An 18,093-nucleotide genomic window follows, 5' to 3' on the forward strand; every position below is an offset into this window, starting at 1 on the left:
TATGAGCGTGTTGGTGCCCTCGGAAAGCCACCTCACGAGCTTCAACCACCTTTCCACGTCGTGCTGCTTGCAGACTATCACATCCATTCTTGGATCGTTTTCGCCAAGCCGGTGGTAGGTCTTGTTGTGCGTGAACGTCGGGCAGATGAGCACGATGTAGTCGAAATTGTCGCGGAAAGGGCCGTAGAGCTGGTCCACCACGAACCTCGATTTGCCTGAATTGGTCGGCCCAACTATCAGAGCGTTGAAGGGTATCTTGCTCGCGTCCATGTTGATATTCAATTCTGTACAGATTCCAGCTGTCTTTCCATAATGTTGAACTGGGAGTCGGCGATGACGAACACGTGGCAGTTCAAGTTGCCCGAGTCTTTGGAATCGGCTTTCTGCTCGATTTCAAGATGGACCTCGTCCGTACTGTTCACAATGCGCTTGCCACTTCCATGAATTTCTTGGTCCGCCATGGAGCGCATATCAATCAGAAGCCCAAAATTGTCTCCGGTGTAAAACTTTGTCGCATCCATGTGCTCGGTTTTATTTTTTTCCTTCACGAAGAAGCGTTGGGCCTCTTCCCACATGTCCTTGCCTTCGACGCCGTTGTTGTAAATCATGTTGGGCAAGCCGTTGATCGTGACACTGACTTTCGTCAGACCCGGGAAAGCGTATTTTTTGAATCTCTGGCGCCATCAGCATACGGCGCTATGAACAGTACCAGGATGGTTTATAGTGACCTCTTTTGGGCGTCGATTTTGATGTTCTTCCTCGTGTCGGTGGATTTTTTGAAGGTCACCACTTGGGAACGCTTCACGTGGTCATAGGCGAACTCTTTTCCGCTGGAGTAAACCCTATGCGCCTCGTCTGCCAGAGTCTTGCTTCGGATCATTTCGTACTCGAGCTGGATGTTGGTCAGCTTGTATTTCAGCTTGGTTGTATCGGAGCCATTGACCACATGTGCAGCATCAGCAAAAGTTATTTCGAACGTGAGGTCTTTGTAACGGGGCTGGGGGTAGAAAACGCCGTGATCGGTTAGGATCTGATGGTCCAGCCTGATCCGGTACTTGCTTCCGTAAATCTCGTTCAGCTTTTTTTCAGCGTCGATGCCCGAGGTTTTCTTGTCTCCCGCGCCTGAGCGGATCTTGCACAGATCCTCGCTCTGAATCCCTTCTTGAATCCTCTTGTCTCTTTCTTCCTCCGAAAGGAAAAGGTCATCAAAGATTTTGTAGATGCCATAGCCAACCGTGTCTTGCAGGGTTTCGCCTCCAAACTTCACGTGCAGCCTGTCAACGAGCGCCCGCGTGACGTTCTGGACGAGGAAGTTGTTGGCTTCCCTTCCAGAAAGGTCGATGTCAAAGAGGAGCGCTAGCAAGCCCGGCACCAGAACCTCGTTCTCGTTCAGCTTGGGCACGTAAACGTACAGCGTATTGCCGGGGTTGGCTTCAATGCGGGAAAAAGTGGTTCGCTTGACCGCGCGCTCGGCCTGCATGCCGCATAATGTTTTTTTTTCTCTACGTTGCGCGAAGGTTCTGTGGAACTGACATTGTATATAAAACACCGGCGATTATTTCTAATTTGAAAAATAATAGGCTTGAAATATATCGCTATGGCGGAAGGCGGTGGCGAATTTGGTCACGAAGACCCGTACCTTGACAATCGGCTTGACCACGACTCTGATGAAGGCGAACAAGAGGTTGATACAACCCGTCCTTTTCAGCCAGGTGCGGCGTCAACTCCCTACCAACCTGGCGACCCCTACCACGGGGGCGAACAAACGGAAATGTCTTCTATGCGGCACAAGAAGTCCGGCCTGCCTGACACTTCTTATTCCGAGACATCCTTGGGGGGAGAAGAAATCCCTTTGCTCGGTGATTTCTTACATCCCCATGACAAACAGGAAATTCTTAAAAGGGCAAAAGAAAAAAATCAGAAGTTGGTACCGGAATGTAAAATTCGGTGAAATGGACCCAATCGGTTTAGCAAATACAAAGGTAATGAAACTGAGATTGTTTCATTTGAGAAAAGGGGTGGTGAGACCAAAGTTTTCCTGAGTGGCGAAAAGGGTTTACAAAAATCTTTCATAAACAAATTCTCAACAGCTCTGGGGCCTAAAACTGAAGATATCATTGTGGAAGACCGGGATAATATCAGAGAAATGAAACAAAGACTGGCAGAAGCTGAAAACCAACTAAAACAGGCGGAAACACTCTCCTTGCAAAGAGAAGAAGAAAAGAGAGAATTGGAAGCTCTGAGACGTAAAATCGAGCAAACCGACGCTAAGATTGATGCCATTCAGAATGAACAAGGTTCGAACCTTGAAAGTGAAGCAGAGCTGCGTAGGCTCAAAGAAGTGAAAAAGGACTATCATACCGATCTCGAAAACAAGAAAAAAGAATTGGACTCGCTCACAAAACAAACAAAAAACAGAGAAAAGGAACAAGCCAAGGTTGACAGACTCAGAGCCAGCCTCGCAGCGAAAGAAAGAGAAACAAACGCCATGGAAGGAAGGCTCAACCAAACAAAACCGTTGGACGACCTGAAAGAGCAGGAAAGCGAGCTGCAGCGCCAAAACGAGGAAGACCAGGCGATAATCCAAGATGAGAATGCCTCGCCCTCCGAAAAAGAAGCCGCAGAAGGCAGGGTTGCAGAAAGAAACGAGGAGATCGCGCGTTTGCAAACTCAGATCGCGGAAAGGGAAAGGGGGCGGCCTCTCTTGGGAAGGGTCAAGGAAATCTTCAAAAAATATGGCGTGACATTGACCGCCATTCTTCTCGCCGCCGGTACCACAATCAGCGCTGTCATCGGGGTCCTCACCAGAGGTTTGAAAGCCACCGGCAAAGCTTTGGGAAATGGCCTCAAAGATATTGCCGCAAAACTCGGTTTTCTGCTGCCCGGGCTGATTGGCTCGATCGTGAGCTTCCTGTTCAAAGCCGCCGGCAAAGTCGTCGGATTTCTTGCCGAGCACACCTGGCTGCTCATTCTTGCTGCGGTGGCCTTTTTGTTCGAACAATATTTTAAGAAGAATCGTTAACCAGCGGGGCTCTGCCCCGCGCCCCGGGGCTGTAGGGTGGAACCCCACACTTACCGCCAAGCCATGAACAGCAACGCTGATAATCCAACTACACCGACAATTACCGCCGCTTTGTTAATTTCGTGTTGCGGTGTTTTATCTGTAGCCGTGGGCTGTGTTTGCTGAGTTTCGGTAGAAGATGGTTTCCGCCCCGATTCGGCTGTTGCGGCTTTGTGTATCGGGTTGGACGGGTGGCTGTTGGGAGGGTTAATCTTTGACGGGCCGCCTGCCACGGGGTTTGAGCCCAGCTTTTTTTGTCTCCGGATTTACCTCGTTGTTCACCACCAGTTTCATCCCGGAGACCGCCTGTTTCAGCTTGTTGTTGTAGCCGATCGTGCTTGCGGTGTTTATTATCATTTGCGCGGGCATGAGCCAGGCCATGGGGGCTACAGCGAGATTGAGCCTCACCTTCGCTTGGTCCACAGCGAGCTGGTACCTTTGAACGCTCGCGGCCAAGTCGGGCTGTCTGATCGCGTCTTCCATCAGCACCAGGAACTCGCTCTGGGCTTCTCTCGCTCGACCGCCCGAACCGAGAATGCTGTTGCGGACGTTGACTTGCGCGCTGAGGACGCAGTAAACGAAAGCCTCGATTGACTGGTTGATTCTCGACAAGCCAGCCTGCGACAAACCGTTCGCGGTGTTTGGCGCGAACCAGTCCGCTTGAGCATCAGAAGCGGCCCCCGGCTCGATGAAATAAATCAAGTCCCCATTTATTGCTCTGCCGCCTTCATCGCTGAATTTGTTCCATCCAGGGTATTTATAGTCGGTTTTCGACGAGCGCGCGCCGGTCGCGTACACGTAAACGCTTCCCAGACCGTGGTTTTCCCCGTGCGTGAAGTGAAAATCGCTCGAGGGGGCAATGCCGAACTCGCTGCATATCCTTTTGTACGAAGCGACGTCGTAATGATTGTTGTATTGGTTGAAAGGCGGGTCTCCGGGCAAAGCGCTCATGCTCTGAATTCCTCCAAGCTGGTGCAGAATGCGCCTGACCGTGAAGTACACGTGGAATTTGTAGAAAGCTCTTATCTGCGGGGGGAGATCCATCCCGCTGTCAAAGATTTCGCGAGAAACTCCGCACCCCTGTGTCGCGCAGAAAACCGCGAAGTTGAGCTGCTGCGGCCAATATTTCATGTCGGGCCCTCCTAACCAGTGTTTTGATTCGGTTCCAGACGTGTGCCTGAGTTTGGTTTTTTTGAAATATTTCTCTGAACTTTGTTGTGAAATATTGATCAGGCGTGACGTAGATTTGGATTTCGTCGTTGAATATTTTTTTCAAGCTTGGCGCTTTGCCGTCGAAAGGGACCGCAGGGATGGGCAAAGAAACCTTTGAACCGAGCGGCGCCAACTGATAAGGAAAACCCCCGCTGTCTCCCAAACCGAGCGCTTCTTTCATTTCGGCACTCCAATATTTTCTGTCTGAGCCGAAGACGCTTTGAAACGAGTCTTCGCTTTCTTTGAAAAAGACTTCCGCGGTCACGTTATTTTTCTCGTCGATCGTTGCTTGTGAAATGAACCGGCTTTTGTCCGCTTTGGGGAAGCGGTTTAAAAAGTTTGTCCACGCCTTTTTCTTCGCGGCCTCCGCTTTTTTTAACGCAGGACCATTCCACAAATTCGCCATATTATTTGAACACAATTTTATTTGTTGAATATAAAAATGGTTGTTCTCACTGTTGTCACGCAACAGAACGGAGGGACAATATATTTTGAAAACCCGATACCGAAAGTGCATTTCATGAAACTCATTTCTTGCAGTTTGTACAACAGCTGGGACACTTTGAAAAAAGAAGGTTCAGGCTCCTTGGGAGATAAGAACAATGCCATTGGTTTGTCAGTTAGTAAAATAACCCCAGGGCATTATAATTTAGAAAGCATGGCAAAAACAATAGAAGGTCTGTTCGCAAAATATAGCTATAAGTTGGAAACAGAAATAAACCAACCTGCTGGCCAGCTTGTAATCAAAAATTTTGGGTTAAAACCGGTAGAACTTGATCGCGATTTAGCCGGTTTGCTTGGTATTAGGCGAAATTTGGGTCTTATAACATTCGTGAAAAGGCTTACAGCTCCAACGACATATTTTATTCATTGTAATCTGATCGACACGGAACTGAATCTGTTCAATGGTAAAAGGTCAGATGTCTTGGCCTCGTTGGATGTGAAAGGGAAGCCTTATGAAAAGGTAAGCTACCAGGCTTCTCCGCAACAGGTTTTGCGAGACTGCTCTACAGACGAGTCCATAAATAGCATCACTATTAGCGTGAAAGATAAAAATGGCGAACTCTTTGATTTCAAGGGGTTTCCACTTCTTTTTGAATTAGAGTTAAATTAAATTTCTATATATACGCAATGTCTTCGGCAAATCTGTTGCCACCAAGCGCGCCGCCTGCCCAGAATGAAAGAGGAATCTATCCAAACCTTCCCGAAACGACAAATGCCGAGAATTTCCGGCTAACCGAGATAAGCAGAACTGAAAAAGAAATATCTGCTGAGGTCGAGCATTACAGGCTTGTGTTAAAAAAATACAAAAAAGCCCGGAAAGCGCTTCACTATTCCCTGGTTGGCCTTGGCACCTTCACAGCAGTTCTGTCTTCTGGGGCTGTCGCAACATCACTCACTGGTTTTGGAATTGTTGTCGGCGCGCCTGTTGCCGGGATAGCCGCTTTATCTGGCGCAGTTTCCACTGGGCTGTCCGTTGTCAACAAGAAGCTTGAACGCAAAGTCAATAAGCACTCGAGAATCCATTCTCTGGCTATCGGGAAATATGACTCGATTAACCTCGCCGTCTCACAGGCTCTTAATGATAATCGGGTTTCTGACACGGAGTTTCAACTGATCACACGTGAAATGCAGAAATATCGCCAGCTTAAAGAGACTTCACGCTCGAACTTTGCGCGAATACAAAGAAATCCGATCCAGCCAGATATCGAAAAAATAAGAAACCAGGTTCGGGACCAGGTTCGGGAAGAATATAGAAAAAAACTTGCAGATTAAACACCAGATTTGAACTAAATTTTGAGCGAAAAAACACGAAACTTTCTCTTAGTCTTATCAAAAACAGGTGATTGTGTTACGCCGCGGGGGCCGCAGTCAAGTGTGAAATAGGGAAAACCCCCTGATCAGCTGTTTCTTTTTATCGCTCTTGTGAAATCTCTTTGTTCTACCACGTTTCGTGCCCAATTTTTCCTCGAAAAAAGGCGAAAAGTGTCATTTTTATTGGCCAGGCCGATAAGAAATACCGTATTCTAACAAACTATGGACAAAAAATAGAAATCTGCCTGTAAAATTCCTCTTGGCCTCAACATTCCTGATGGCTTTGAAAATTCCTGATGGCTTCAACTGAAGCCAAGAGGAATGCAACCAGCTTTAACTGAAGCCATCAGGAATTCGCAACGGGAAGCTGTTGTCTGAAAGCCTCAAACAACCGGAAGCGCATCATGAAAGCAATCAACAACTTCGCGTGTAATATCACGCACTTGTCTCTGCCACTCAGGCGTGAAATATTCATTCACAAGAAACGCAATCAAGTGAACACTGACAAACATGTTTTTATCATATGCAAATGAAACCGTGGATTTTTAAATGTAATTCGACCGGTGGTTATATTGTCGCCACCTTTTTCGCTAACGCTCCCTGCCAAAACGGAACCACTCGTGCCAATCGTAACCATCCCAGGAGCATTTTTTTTAAAAATTATTGTGCTCTGGGCTGGCTTCTATTAACTCCATCGGCCGGCTTAGCGATGCTTTATGAATATTTTCCTCCCTTTCGAAACAGGAAAAACAACAACCCTCGAAAAAGCAGGAGTCCGCATATTCAAAGCAAATAACCATCTGCACAATCTGCTGCTTGAATTCGCAGAAAGGCAGTTTTAAAATCGCGATGTACTCCTTTTGAATCATCTCACGAAGCTCTGGAGGGAGGCTTTGAATGGCCTCGGAAAGTCCACAGGCAGCCATGTCGGCGCAGTATACACTGTGCATTTAACTCTCCAATAGGAAAATTTTTCTGGCACATTTTTGTACAAACAAGTGAAGGGCACATTCGCGCATATTGATTACGGACGTTGCAGCTTCGCTGAACCCGTTCTGGCACATGGGTTGTCGAAATTTCTGGCACAGCGCTCGCACACGCACACAAACACAAACACACACACACACACACACACACACACACACACACACACGCACACACATACATACATACATACATACATAATCTTTATTGACACACGAAATCATATTTATAGGCATAATAATCTCTCAAAGAATCGTGAAAAAAATAATAAATGAATAAATAAAAACAATATAAACTACTTCATGTAACTTAATATTGTTTGTAGCTTTTCCATAAAACTACTTCTTTACTTAGTAATTATAATATAAATGTGCTAATCATTGTTGTCATGTGATAAACGTATTCAAAGCAAATAAATCATTTAATGTGAATAATAAAACAGTGTAACAAAATTTAATGCAATTTACGTGTACTTTCATGTCCTTAGCAAATTTTTGCATTCTTCCATGCCTGCTGGTATCAAACACCTCAGATATTGTTGCCATCGACTGCAAAACCGCCACTGTAAATCCAGTTGTTACAGGTTTATCAAAAGCTGTTTCTATAGACGTTCATTTCAGCTTGGGCTACATCTTCTGGAGTGACGTAACAGATCTAAACATCAAACGATTCCGCATTGGAGGAGGCACAACGACTATTATTACTGGCATCGGAGTTTGCCGTGGACTGGCAGTGGACTGGAGGACATTTCAGTTGTACTGGACTGATGAATCATATGATAAGATATCAGTGTCAGACCTTGACGGCAATAACCAGAGTATTCTAATTTACTCGGGATTGGACGTACCCCGTGATATAGCTGTAGATCCCGATAACGGGTATGTATTACAGTAAAATTCTGCATGTGAGAACGTGGTGGTTCAAGAACTTGCTGGCTTTATTAAATCTAATTTAACATATTTTTCTCATAAATACTATAATTACTCGATGTTTCGGGATGTTCTGGAATGTTCCATGTTCCTGATTTTATCGACGTCTCATCAAGATCCCCCAAAAAAGAGTTTAACATTTTACTAATTAACAGAAGTGACGTTTTGTCTAGCCGATAAATTTATTTAACAATTATGCACACAGAAATCCACGACTTCGAAGTGTTTGATATTTTGGCGTTATCTTACATTTAAGTTGAAAAACGTTTATTTCAAGTTTCTTTCATATTTTAATCTTAAGTTCGGAATTTTGGGCGTTTTTTGTAAAAGCAAAACTATTTGACACGCACGGGTTATCTGGTAAGCATCTCGTTCAGACCTCGCCTCTAAATTAAAAGTTATGTGCTTACCCCACTGTAAAGCCGTTTTTGTGTTTATAATTTAGAAATTACTGCAGCGCTTTAGAAAATACAAAGAATCGAAGTATAGTTACGTCCATTAATGGAAGGAATAGTGTAGACTGAAGTAATTCTGCAGTTTTATGGGGGATATCAGCCAGTTTCACACCGTCTACGGCCGTAGATTCTAATAATTGTGTAAATAAATCTAGTTCTGTCATTAAGTAGCACTTAACTGGGAAAAACAACACTACATTCCTATTTATTGAGGAGCCATTTGTACAGAACGAAAACTGGCCTTTTACCGGACTATTCTAAGACACTTTATTCTGTGTACGTTATTCTATTTTATTCGCTTCAAAAAATGGTGCGCTCAGGTGTAAAATATTTTACGGCCGATTAAATCAGTTTCGATTCGTGTCAAGCACTTTTGGGTTCAAACGAATTAATAACTGGACATTTGGAGTAGGCTGCGCAGTTTTCAATATTGTTGGCTGAGTGCGCCGGTCGCCGACTTATTACTGGATTGGGTGGTGCAACCCGCAAGGAATATGTCGGGATTTCGAGGCAATGAATGTACATCTGGGCTTGCGAAATTAAGCGTATGAGTTTCAGTGCAATCCTCACTAAATACAAGCTCAGTCTAGATATGTTGGCTTGCGAGAGCAAACAACGCCCGTATCGCGGAGGAAATTCATTCAACAAAACCGGAATCAAATAACAAAGAACAAACAGTGCAGTGCAGCCTGATAATTTTCGAAATGGAAGGAAGAAAACCAATCATAAACAACACGACAGAACAATTTTGAAATAGAAGTAACTTATCTTGAACAATAGACCATTTTACAGTTGCCTGCTAAGAGACCTGGCCTTTGGATGGCATCGAGGCTGGAGTTGATACAGACCTTATTGTTTTTGTCATGTAAATGTACCTAGTTAGCATCAGAACAACTTGTTGTACACAACAAAAGCAGTGAGGTCTGTATCAAGACAAGGTCAACTCCAGCCTCGCTGCCATCCAAAGGCCAGGCAACTGAGCAGACAACTGTAAAATGGTCTATTGTTCAAGATAAGTTACTTCTATTTCAAAATTGTTCTGTCGTGTTGTTTATGATTGGTTTTCTTCCTTCCATTTCGAAAATTATTAGTTTGCGACGGAAAGCTCTTCAACATTTTAACAAAACAAGTAAAACGGCTGCAGTTACACAGTACGATACGCCAGAAGCAATGGCGACGAACCAACTCGAAAATATTAGTACCTGTAATACTCTTTTGTTCGCATTCAAGCCGCATTGAAGACAGCATAACCTTGCTTTTCTGTTTTCACGCACACGTGTTTCATAACAACAAGACCTATCCCATAATACTTGTTACAGGCAGCCACAGGCAGCCCAGCAGACACTACAGTACCCAGTCTACCTGCCGAAGGACTTATATTCCCGGAGGTCTATCACGTGTCATCTCGTCCTCAAAGTGACTGACTGACTGACTGACTAACTGACTGACTGACTGACTAATTAACTGACTGACTCACTAACAAACAAGATTTGCCTGACTTAGTGGTCTGTATGGATAAAATGCATAAGACCACAAAAATTATATATTCTGTATTCAGTTGTGTTAGGTAATACAAGGTGTATGCTAAGCCAAACCCAAGTTTATTTGTCTGTCTAGTAATCAACAGGTATATCTCCTTCATAGAAATTAGGAGCCTAATAAAAACCTATTTTCCCTTAATTGCCAATAAGTATCCAATTTGGCCAGATTAGAAAAAAACGTTGATTCTTGCTGTGGGTTGCCTTGATTGTTATTTTCCTGTTCAGTTGGCCTGCGTATTTTGCCCCGAAAAGAGCAAAATTCAACCTTAAATTACACTTTTTACGAACGCTAGCGAAATCATAAGCGTGGCTGGAAAAGCAAGCTCATATTACTAATATATCATTTCGTAGCTGTTATTGACTGTTGTCAGATCCGCATGTTATTTAAACCTGAATTATAGGAAAATTTTCAAAATTATACGCTTCGATGATGTTGCGTGAAGTAAAAATGAACGTCAGTTTTGTGGATCAGAAAGTCAATCTGGTACATGGATTCACCTGCCAAAACTATCGTTTTGTGGTTAAAATTATCTCTGAATTAAAGCTTTTACCGGAAATCTGCCTTGGGTAATCGCCTGATTTTCTGTCCTTTCACGCCGTCATCACACCTAAGCTAAACTTGAATATCCTCAAATGATCACGTGAAACCAATTCTTTTGGTGCGAGTTAACTTCAAGTGCTTTATGCCGTGTGATACGGAGTCTATAATGCCATATACTCTTTTGTCGTCTTCTTTTCATGTACAGTCCACAAGTTTTGTCTTCGTGCTGGGCATGCCACAAACGTTCCTGTAATCAATTCAAAGACATAATATTCTCTTTACAGATTAATGATCTGGACTGACGTGGGAACCAATCCGAAGATTGAAAAGGCTTCTCTGAGTGGAAATCAAAGAGTCACCGTCGTCACAACGTTCCTCTATCTGCCAAATGGCATTGAACTTGACAAAGGAGGCAAACGTATATTTTGGGTGGATGCAGGGTATGATAGAGTGGAAACTGTTGACTATAATGGCAACAACAGAAAGATACTTTTTCAGCTAGCTGGCTTACACCCCTATGGCGTTGTCTCGATTGCCCTTTTCCTGTTTTTTACCGATTGGAATACGCATCATGAGGTTCACAAACTGGACGCTACCACTGGAAATGTGCTCCGCAGCTATAGCATCAACGGTGGACAACCTACGGGGATCATAGCATATGACAGCGCCCGACAACCCTCAGGTATTTAAAGGCTCAACCCTGAAGAGAATTTGAAAATTTTTACACGAGTTTTACTTACCGCTTAGTTAGTTTTGAAATTGAAGCCGGAAAGGTAAATTCACCTCTAAAAGGAAAGTGCAACGTGCTCGTCACGCACGATATGCTTGGGACATATGCAGCTTGAGTCCCATTCTCACACACAGGACTGCGCGGCAATCTAAAGGAAGTTGCACGTTTCAGTTTATATAAACACGTCGTATAGATACCACTGTAATAGTGGCAAACAAACATGAACTGTCTAAACTAGATTTAACACGAGGACCTTTTCCGGCTAGCAAGACAGGCTGCCATATTCTTCATGGACTAGATATTCAATTCTCTTTGCGTTCGAGAGTAGCAAGAGTTCAAACAAATTTCGACTCGGTGTCTCCGTGTCTCACCCAAACGAAAAAATCGAAGTTTTCGTGAGTGGTCCACATTTTGACCCTTCCGGATAATTTTTTTGGCAGAGACGAATGAAATTCTCAACTCACATGTATGGCGCATGTCACATGTGCTTAACTGTGGAAGCCATCGGCGGTTTACGAATTTATCTTTTTCTCAAATCAGTCATAATGTTATTTTAGAGTCTTATAGCTAACATTTATTTGTGTACTACCCCTGTGTTGTCAACTCGGTCTCGATCGGTTGCGTTTGACGTCAAACAACTCTAGCGTCATGAGAAATGAAACAAATCCTCCGAATAAGATAATAAGTCTTACACCCACCGAGTTATGTAGCTCGACGACGGTAAATTCCAAGATTTGTGGCACACGACATAAAATTGCCGATTTTACGAGTCAAAGGTTTTTAAGGTCATATCCCAAAAACCTTTAGTTATATTTTACTCTTTAGAAGTCAACACCTCGTGCACTTCGAAGCACAAAGCGGCTAAACCATCCCCTTACAGATTGTAACCACACTACACATCGAACGCACTCCCTAACCTATACGATTATTCCTGGTAGTAACTCTTAGTATAAACATAAAAGTTCCCTAAAGACGGTACTGTTAGCTGTAAATAGAAAACAACATAAAGCAACATACGCTGAACTGAGATCTTTTAAGCAATTAAAATCAATGTCCTTTAATCATTCTCCCCTGATTTTATTTAGTAGTCTTAATATGCAGAAACGATAATAATATTAACTATATCTTTGTTATTTAATTAATCTAGTTACATGCATAAGCTATTAATATCCCACCTATAGATTAAGACATGTTATCTGCGGGCCAATTAACATGTAATTTTAAGATATAGGAAAATAAGGATTATTGTGGCATTGTTATTACAAATGTTTAACTCGGGTTTGTTTTTCATACATTTGCATATCTCCAGCACCTTAATGTAACGAAACGTTATACTTGTTATTCAAGCATCAAGTCCTTGTGCGGTAAATAATGGAGGATGCAGTCATTTTTGTGTAACGAAAACGTCAGGTTACGAATGTGTATGTCCCACTGGTTTGACTGTGAAGCAAGACGGCACGACATGCGAAGATAGTAAGTCATTGAATTTTTCCTTTGATATTGTTTCCATAGCACTTAACTGAAGACCACATAGTCTCGCCTATCCTGTGAGAATGCTCGCAATTTCTCAATGTAAACATTTTGATGAGACTAGGGCGCAAGCTAGATATTTTGTTAGTTGTAGTTGTTGTTGTCTTGTTTTGTCAACAAACCTTGGGACGTACCGGGTGGGGGTACATGCTATTTCCATAATATTTATTCAATGTTTAAAAAGACGATTTAGTCTAAGACGCTAAAATTTTCAATAGCTGTTCATTCATCCTTTAAGGATATCTTGATATGTTAACTGTGTGTCAGTGATTTTTGACTTTGCCGTGGCAATCACCAATTTTAAGCAGGTCTGGCCAAAAATCAACTTTTTTGACGTATTTCCCTATTTTTTTCAAGTTTTCTACACCAAACACTAGAAATTCATGAATGTTTACATTCTAAAAGTATTCTGCCTTGATCTTATATTAGGTCCTGTTATTTCTTGACCTTTTAAACAAATAGTGAAATTCAAGATGACGGATCCAAGATAGCGGGTAAACTGACGTCATTCGACGTCATAGGATGTCATTACAACCAAAAAAGGTGTCATCTTATACGACTTGTAGAGAAAGCTCAGGACCCTGTACTCAATGTAAAGTCATTGCGCTGTGTCTTAAGAGAACGAAAACCCAGGGCAGGGATTCCATCTACCGCGCCCCTCCCCCTCGCACCACGGAGGGGGTTATGAGTTAGCTTGTACGTCCGAGGGTTAATGTTTGCTGCTTTGTATCACTTAACTAATCGCTACCCAAGCAAAATCAAAGTTAAGAATAACGAGCATACAGAGTGAGACTTGCTATTTTGTGATCCAAATTGCAGGAGTGACGAAGTTTATCCTCTTTGCTGACGCCGATGACAAATCCACGAATTTTATTTCACTGGATGTTAACTATTTCGTCTCTCAAACTTTCTTTAACCATCTTGGAAATCAACGCCCTATCGCACTGGACTTTGATCCTGTTGAAAATCGAGTGTACTGGTCAGACGTCGACCATGGACGAATTTTCAGCGCTTTTTCAAACGCAACCTCCTTAAAAACTTTGTTTCACTGTAATGTGCAAACACCCGACGGTTTAGCCATCGACCATGTGGGACGAAATATTTATTGGACTGATACAGGGACCAATAGGATTGAAGTTGGTCGGCTTGATGGCACACGTAGAAGAGTACTAATTAAAGATGGACTTGATGAGCCCAGGGCGATTGTCCTATTTGAGAGAATTGGGTAAATAAAGTTTGCGTGAAATGTGGATTATCAGTATCAGTCATATTCCACGTTGTGATAACTATGTGTCAATAAATTGATTAGGAAGTTCACTGTAACGGCAACGTCCCTAAAAGAGGTTATGTAGTACAGCAGCTTTCCACGTGAGTTATACATCTAAGGACATGTCGTAGCATGTCGAAAGGTAGTTTATCATGTTTCTAAATTGTCGGTTTCATACATTGTATAACTAGCACAGGACTGTCACGGTGAAGCTTTATAAAAGTAATCATGAATAACACCTTTTTTCTTCCTAATCATAAGCAGGTATCTATATTTTAAAAATGTGCATTCTAGCTGTTTTGAATGTTGCGCGTTTCATTTCAGCTATTTCAGGATTTCAAATTTTTTCGTGCGCAGCCATGTGCTTGACGGAAAATTATGACGTCAACGCGCGGTTGGACAATTTTAAAATACAGTATTACATGACTACATCTTAAGAGATTAAAAGCGCTTCTAGTCGTTTATTATTCACATTCGCAAAAAAAAAAAAATGATTGTGTTCAGTTCCACGGCAAATCTTCTTCTGAAGACGCCATATTGAGATTTCTGACCACCCATTGACGACATAAATTACCATAAGATAAACATGGCGACGCCCAGGTTATTTAAACTAAAAACTAAATGTTCTGTATTCGAACCACGTAACGAGATATCAATTTAAGACCTCAGGATCAGTTAAAGAGAACCATTTGGTACACTTTCGAACTTGAACTGCTTATCAACCAGAATTTTTCTTAAACTTGAACTCTTACACCTCCAGCTTAAAGATGACTGGAGATCAAAGGATAAGCTAAATTTGTCAATGAAATTGTGATTCTCGACATGGTTTCCCAACATTGCACTTACCAATAGTAGTATATATATGTTTTTCTTTTGCTTCCAGCAAAATGTATTGGACAGACTGGGGCGCCAATCCAAAGATCGAGCACGCTGAGATGGACGGTTCAGCGAGGCAAACCATTATAACTGGAAACCTAGCCTGGCCAAATGGGCTCACTATCGAGCAAGCTACCAATCGCTTGTTTTGGGCTGATGCCAAGCTCGACAAAATTGAATCGTCGGACCTTACGGGAGGAAACAGACAACTTATAATGTCATCCTCAGCTAATATCCATCCTTACGGACTAGCGGTGTATCAGGACATGCTATACTGGACTGATTGGAATACCAAAAGCATTTCACGTTTCAATTTAAGCAGTGGAACCCAGGAAGAAATAGTTAATGGCCTTCATAAACCAATGGACATTCATGTATTTGATCCGTCCTTGATATTTTCAGGTACGTTATTTTATTTATTATTTTTTTTTTTTCAGAAATACGTTGGAGTGAATCTATAAAATTTCCTTTTCTCGTGTCATGGGTGGGACAGTTACTAAGGCGTCGGTAATTGGGGTAATTGTTATTTGATTTATCCTAGGCAAGACCCGGAAGATCATTTTACCTTTGTAAACCTTCTATAACTTGGCTCTAGGAAACTGTCGGCGCGTCCTGAAAAATAATTTGAATGTCATGCGTAAGGGGTGTAATATCTTATTCAGGAAAAGTACTGAGCCGTTTTCACTATATAAACCAGGATAAGATTCGAAGGTGCAGACCACTTTGACTGAGGCTACTTTTCTTCATCTTACCTGACATCTATAAGAGTTTTCATGATATTTAAACTTAGCTTTATACAAAGTTCCAGAAATTTAGACTTTTCCCTGTAGCTATGAACAAAGTCAACTAATTAATGAATGCGCAAAAGGATGGCCATGAAGCAATCGAATTTTCATTTATGAAATCAGTAAAGTATTGATCAGTAGATAACTAATAGTCATATTCTGTTGTTTATCTCAGGGCCTCATAATTGTTCTCTGAAAAATGGACTATGCAGCGATTTCTGCCTTTTGAAGCCGGGCGGATATCAATGTGCTTGTCCGACGGGCGTTGCACTGAAATCGGATGAGAAAAACTGTGACTATGGTAAGGCGTGGTTTACTTAAAAACCTCAACCTCCATTAGCATCTTCAATCTAAACGGAATTTAAGATATCGATAGATTGGGCGTGTAAGAAATTTCTTTTGCAGATCGACTTAAACGTACAACAAATGAGAACTTGGTAATACTTTATTCTGCTGTAAAAGTTGGCGAGACGCTGTCCTATAGCTCAATGCTCGTCACTGAAGCAAATTTCCAACTGTTGGATCATATTCCTGGGTGATCCATTCGTTGCACCTAGTTAACGCACTTTTCAAGTTGTGGAAAGTCAGATTACATCAGTACACTTTGCTGACAGCAGACGGAAATGTCCTTGTGTGCCTAGAAGCATAAAAAAGCATGCCCATTAGTGCCGGATGTATGACGTTAAGACAAAGATGACACATTTGAATCAGGAAAAGGAAGAATATTCTCTCGTTGGTAGTTCCCACTTGATATAACAGCAACACCAACACACACGTTATTACGAAAATAGAAAAAAGAAAAACCCTCCTATTTAGTACTACAAAAATGATAATTGAAAGAGAAAATCAAGTAAATTCACCCACAATAACTTAAAAAAGCGAGCTGAGTAAGATAAATAGCATTTATATAAAGAAGTTGTTTCGTAGAAACGCTTAAATGTGGGGGATGGGGCAGTGAGGAGACGAAATATTGGAAAAAGAAAAGAACTTTAAATAAGTAGGCGGCGTAAATTATTTAATCTCTAAATAACTAGAAATAAAGTTAATTGGTAATGAATAAGTCACTAGCAAGTGCGAGATGAAATATGATGTATGATAGTAACATGTAAAGCTTAACTTTGTTTTTGAAAATTGGGGGATGTGTTTAAGACGAAATCCAATAGGAATCGAGCAATTTCAAATTGTAGTGGACAAAAACCTAGTTTCAGAATAATTTTGGGTATTTTACAGTCCTTTTTACATTACCATTGGAGTCGTTAGGAATTTTTTTTTTTTTTCTTTTTGAGAGGATATTTAAAACAGTCGCACAGAATTAAATAATTTCGGTACAAGGTTTTTGTCCGCTTGTTACTCGAAGGTGAGGTAGATTCTTTTTTCATACTTTAATGTAAATTATCTTTACAGTTGCAAACTGAATGTTAGATTTGCCATAGTTTGTTTTAATGGTGTTAATATAATTAGTTGATTTTGAAGCAAACCGTAGTATTGTACTTACGAATTGATGATACTGTTTAGGAGAAATCATCAAAGGAAGACGAAAGAAGGTTTGCAAGTGTATGGTACGGCATAAATCTTTCTAGTCAAGGTCGTTTGCTATTATATGTGACGACATTAGCTTAGGATTCTTAACCGTAACCTTTGTTTTCCTTTCTAAAGGAATATTCTACAAAGCAAGTTCAGGGAAGTTCATGATCATCGCTGAAGCGTATGTGGGAGAAATTTACAAGATTCCTCTCGAGGTACCAGAGACCCCTTGCTCTCCACTGGGAATCAACACAAACATATCGCGTCCAGTGGCCGTGGATTACGATCCAGTAGAAGGAAAGGTTTATTGGACAGATGTGACCTTAAAACTGGTAGCCAGAGCATTTCCTAACGGGTCTTCAGTTGAAGTGATCGCGCACAATAATGTTGAGACTCCCGATGGGCTTGCAGTGGATTATGTTGGACGAAATCTTTATTGGACCGACCAGGGAACTAGTAAAATTGAGGTGGCACGGTTGGATGGGTCATTCAGGAGGAGTCTTATAATAACAAGTATTGGATATCCAAGAGCCATAATACTCGATATTGCGGAAAGGTAATCAAGAAGTCCGGTAGTCAGCAGTGATAGATACACCTCGCAGCACAACAATATTACTGTTACTTCGTCGGACTTTTGAAAAATTTCGGAAGTATTCAAGTATCTTGGGTGAAAATCGGAAAGATTCGGCAATATTCGTAACTCTTTACGAAAGGGAACTTGCGTCCGGGTAATCTTTTCTCTCAGTTCGTAAGAGACTTTCGAAAGATAATATTTATCCCCATACAATTTTCTATTTCCGTATCTTTCAGTCAAAGTTTAATGTTGTTCTACACAAACTGTTA

The 18,093-nt window shown here is 41.9% G+C and overlaps 1 protein-coding gene and 2 pseudogenes across 2 annotated transcripts in view; 2 read left to right on the forward strand and 1 right to left on the reverse strand.

The window, feature by feature from the left end:
• The window catches only part of LOC110063395 (low-density lipoprotein receptor-related protein 2-like), a 58,031-nt pseudogene that overhangs the window by 27,376 nt on the left and 12,562 nt on the right, over positions 1-18,093 (forward strand). The window contains exons 15-21 of the transcript XR_016204428.1: positions 7,560-7,950; positions 10,823-11,220; positions 12,616-12,741; positions 13,618-14,023; positions 14,949-15,343; positions 15,902-16,027; positions 17,383-17,806. The product of XR_016204428.1 is annotated as a low-density lipoprotein receptor-related protein 2-like (transcript). The remainder of the gene's footprint in view (positions 1-7,559; positions 7,951-10,822; positions 11,221-12,615; positions 12,742-13,617; positions 14,024-14,948; positions 15,344-15,901; positions 16,028-17,382; positions 17,807-18,093) is intronic.
• On the forward strand, positions 2,120-3,083 carry LOC149096488 (uncharacterized). Its single transcript, XM_089280744.1, has one exon. It carries the CDS (start codon positions 2,147-2,149, stop codon positions 3,020-3,022), a length of 876 nt encoding a protein of 291 aa, XP_089136870.1. The 5' UTR covers positions 2,120-2,146; the 3' UTR covers positions 3,023-3,083.
• On the reverse strand, positions 3,184-5,018 carry LOC149096489 (uncharacterized; annotated as a pseudogene).

The sequence above is a fragment of the Orbicella faveolata genome, unplaced genomic scaffold, assembly GCF_042242905.1.
Source record: "Orbicella faveolata isolate gen_17 unplaced genomic scaffold, um_ofav_v1 contig_48, whole genome shotgun sequence".
Lineage (NCBI taxonomy): Eukaryota > Metazoa > Cnidaria > Anthozoa > Scleractinia > Merulinidae > Orbicella > Orbicella faveolata.

Bases quoted from the DNA above. Each gene is read 5' to 3' on its own strand.
- LOC149096488 (XM_089280744.1), top strand. From the start codon at position 2,147: ATGAAACAAAGACTGGCAGAAGCTGAAAACCAACTAAAACAGGCGGAA.